General features: G+C 55.5%; 1 protein-coding gene across 1 annotated transcript; it reads left to right on the forward strand.

The window, feature by feature from the left end:
• The first annotated feature begins 223 nt into the window (after positions 1 to 223).
• On the forward strand, positions 224 to 3,730 carry LOC135201118 (nascent polypeptide-associated complex subunit alpha, muscle-specific form-like). The gene has a single exon (XM_064229993.1). The coding sequence runs from the start codon at positions 224 to 226 to the stop codon at positions 3,728 to 3,730; it is 3,507 nt and encodes a 1,168-aa protein (XP_064086063.1).
• The last annotated feature ends 291 nt before the right edge of the window (positions 3,731 to 4,021 follow it).

Raw genomic sequence — 4,021 nt, forward strand, 5'->3', positions numbered from 1 at the left:
TTCCAAGCAGCCCCCACCACGCCTTCCGTCCTTCCAGTCCTTGCGTTGCTCTTCTCCTTCCTCTCCACTGAGGACAAAAGACTTCAGCCAGCAGCCCCACCAGCTGCCTTCCGTCCTCGTCCAGCTCACTTCCTTATTCCTCCCAATGGGACAAAGACTTCCATGCAGCCCCACCAGCTGCCTTCCGTCCTTCCGTCCAGCTTCTTCCTCCTTCCTCTCCACAATGGGACAAAAAGACTTCCAGCAGGCCCCACCAGCTGCCTTCCGTACCTCGTCCAGCTCTTCTCCTTCCTATCCAATGGAGGGACAAAAGACTTTCCAGCAGCCCCAACCAGCTGCCCTTCCGTTCCTTACGTCCTGCTCTTCTCCTTCCTCTCCACTGGGGACAAAAGACTTCCAGCAGCCCCACCCCCCCAGCTGCCTTCCGTCCTTTCCCGTTCCAGCTTCTCCTTCCTTCCTTCCCACTGGGACAAAAGACTTCCAGTCAGCCCCACCAGCTGCCTTTCGTCCTTCGTCCAGCTTCTTCTCCTTCCTCTCCAATGGACAAAAGACTTCACCAGCAGCCCCACCAGCTGCCCTTCCGTCCTTCGTCCTGCTCTTATCCATTATCTCCAATGGGACAAAAGACTTTCCAGCAGCCCCACCAGCTTGCCTTTCCGTCCTTCGTCCAGATCGTTCTCCTTTCCTCTCCACTGGAGGGGACAAAAGACTTCCAGCAGCCCCACCAGCTTGCCTTTCGTCCTTACGTTCCAGCTCTTCTCCTTCCTATCACTGGGAACCCCAAAAGGAACTTCCAGCAGCCCCACCAGGCTGTCCTTATTTCGTCCTCCTTCGTCCAGCTCTTCTCCTTTCCTCTCCACTGGGACAAAGACTTCCAGCAGCCCCAAGGCCCCTACCCAAGCTGCCTTTCGTCCTTGTCCAGCTCTTCTCCTTTCCTCTCCACTGCTGGGACAAAAGACTTCCAGCAGCCCCACCAGCTGCCTTCCGTCCTTCGTCCCTGCTCTTCTTCCTTCCTCCTCCCACTGGGACAAAAGACTTTCCAGCCCAGCACCCACCAGCTGCCTTTCGTCCTTCGTTCCAGCTCTTCTCCTTCCTATCCAACTGGACAAAAGACTTCCAGCAAGCCAACCCCACCAGCTGCCCTTTCGTCCTTCGTCCAGCTCTTCTCCACACACCTTCCTCTCCAACGGGTACAAAAAGGACTTCCAGCAGCCCCACCAGCTGCCTTCCGTCCTTCGTCCAGCTCTTTCCTTCCTTCCTCCTAATGGGGACAAAAGACTTCCAGCAGACCCCACCAGCTGCCCTTCCGTGTTCCTTCGTCCAGCTCTTCTCCTGTTCCATCTCCCAATGGGACCAAAAGAACTTCCAGCAGCTCCCCGACCAGCTCGCCTTACCGGTCCTTCGGCCCAAGCTCTTCTCCTTCCTCTACCAATGGGATCAAAAAAAAAAAAAAAAAAAAGACTTCCAGCAGGCCCCCACCAGCTGCCTTCCGTCCTTCGTCCAGCTCTTTCTCCTTCCTCTCCAATGGGACAGAAAGGGACTTCCAGCAGCACCCACCAGCTGCCTTCCCAGCCCTTCCGTTCGTCCAGCTATTCTACCTTCCTCTCCAATGGGACCAAAAGAACTTCCAGCAGCCACCCCACCAGGCTCTGCCTTCCGTCCCTTCGTCTCCCAAGCTATTCTCCTTCACCTCTCCAATGGGACCAAAAGACTTCCGAGCAGCCCCACCAGCTGCCTTCCGTCCTTCGTCCAGCTCTTCTCCTTCCTCTCCAAAATTAGGGACAAAAGACCTTCCGAGCAGCCCCACCAGCGTGCCCATTCCGTCCTTCGTCCAGCCTCTTCTTTGCCCTTCCATCTCCAATGGGGACAAAAAGACTCCCCAGCAGCCCCCAACCAGCTGCCTTCCGTACCTTCGTCCAGCTTCTTTCTCCTTCCTCTCCAATGGGACAAAAGACTTCCAGCAGCCCCACCAGCTGCCTTCCGTCCTTCGTCCAGGCTCTTAGCCTTCCTCTCCAATTGGGACAAAAGACTTCCAGCAGCACCCACCAGCTGCCTTTCCGGTCCCTTCGTCCAGACTCTTCTCCTTCCTCTCCACCTGGGACAAAAGACTTCTTCCAGCAGCCCCACCAGCCTTGCCTTCCCGTCCTTCGTCCAGCTCTTCGCCTTTACCTCTCCCACCTGGGACAAAAGACTTCCAGCAGCCCCACCCCCAAGCTGCCTTCCAGTCCTTCGTTCCAGCTCTTCTGCCTTCCTCCTCCACTGGGACAAAAGACTTCCAGCAGCCCCACCAGCTGCCTTCCGTCCTTCGTCCAGCTCTTCTCCTCCTTTCCTCCCAATGGGACAAAAGACTTCCAGCCAGCCCCAACCAGCTGCCTTCCGTCCTTTCGTCCCCTGCTCTTCTTCCTTCCTCTCCACTGGCGGGACCAAAGGACTTCCCAGCCCCAGCCCCACCACTTGCCTTCCGTACCTTCGTCCAGCCTCTTCGTCCTTCCTATCCAACTGGGACAAAAAGGACTTCCAGCCAGCCCCACCAGCTGCCTTCCGTTCCTTCGGTACCAGCTTTCTTCCTTCCTCCCTCCAATGGGACAAAAGACTTCCAGCAGCCCCCACCAGCTGCCTTCACGTCCTTCGTCCAGCTCGTTCTCCTTCCTCGTCCAATGGGGGACAAAAAGAACTTCCAGGCAGCCCCAACCAGATGCCTTCCGACGTCCTTCGTCCCAGGCTATTCTTCACCTTCCTCTCCAATGGGACAAAAGACTTCCAGGCAAAGCCCCACCAAGCTGCCTTCGTCCTTCGTTCCAGCTCTTGCTCCCTTCCTCTCCAATGGGACAAAAGAAAAACTTACCCAGCGCCCCACCAGCTGCTCCCGTCCCCTTCGTCCATCGCTTCTTCCTTCCTTCCTTCCAATGGGAACCAAAAGAACTTCCAGCAGCCCCACCCAGATGCCTTCCGTCCTTCGTCCTGCTCTTGCTCCTTCCTTCCTCCCACTGGGACAAAAGAACTTTCCAAGCAGCGCCCCACCATAGCTGTCCTTCCCACCCCCCTCCCCCCCCCCCCCCCTTCCCGCCTTCCGTCCAGCTCTTCTTCCTTCCTTCCTTCCAATAGGGACAAAAGACTTTATAGCCACAAGCCCACCCCACCAGCGCCGCCTTCGTCCTTCGTTCCAGCTCTTCTCCTTCCCGCTCCCACTGGGACAAAAGGAACTTACCCACAGCCCCACCTAGCTGCCTTCCGTCACCTTCGTCCAGGCTTTTTCCTCCTTACCTATCCCACTGGGAACCCCGTCCTTCGTCCAGCTCTTCCTTCCTTCCTTCCTTCCACTGGGACAAAAGACTTCAAGCAAAGCCCCACCAGCTGCCTTCCATCCTTGCGTCCAGCCTTTTTCCCTCCTTCCTCTCCACTGGGACAAAAAGACTTCCTGCAAGCCCCACCAGCTGCCTTCCGTCCCTTCGTCCATCTCTTTCTCCTTCCTCTCCACTGGGACAAAAAGACTTCCAGCAGCCCCACCAGCTTGCCTTTCCATATCTTTCGTCCAGTTCTTCTCATTCCCCTCCACTGGGACAAAAGACTTCAGCAAAGCCCCACCCACCAGCGGCCTTCCAGTCCTTCGCCAAGCTTTTCTACTTTTCCTCCGGTTCCTCTCCACTGGGACAAAAGAATTCCAGCAGCCCCACCAGCTGCCTTCCATCCTTCGACTTGGGCAGAGGGATTTGAGCTATATCCACAGTAGCCCCATTTTCATCCTGTCCCTTGTGGAAGTCTTCCTTGTTCGTGAAGCTGCTGTATCCTTTCAAGGTAATCCATTAGTTCTGTTACATTGTCGACGGCGTCTTCAGCGGAAGGCCTATGAATATACCAGTGCATAGCTAACTTGATGAATTGTCTTTTGATATATGGATCTAAAGTTATTATCTCTGGTATAACTATTATGTTATACGCCATCATCCTTATATCATCATCTGGGTTTTGTCTTTCTCGCCATCTAGTTGGCCTATTACTGTGACATATGGTTGCTAAACCA

This window comes from Macrobrachium nipponense, chromosome 28 (genome assembly GCF_015104395.2).
Source record: "Macrobrachium nipponense isolate FS-2020 chromosome 28, ASM1510439v2, whole genome shotgun sequence".
NCBI lineage: Eukaryota > Metazoa > Arthropoda > Malacostraca > Decapoda > Palaemonidae > Macrobrachium > Macrobrachium nipponense.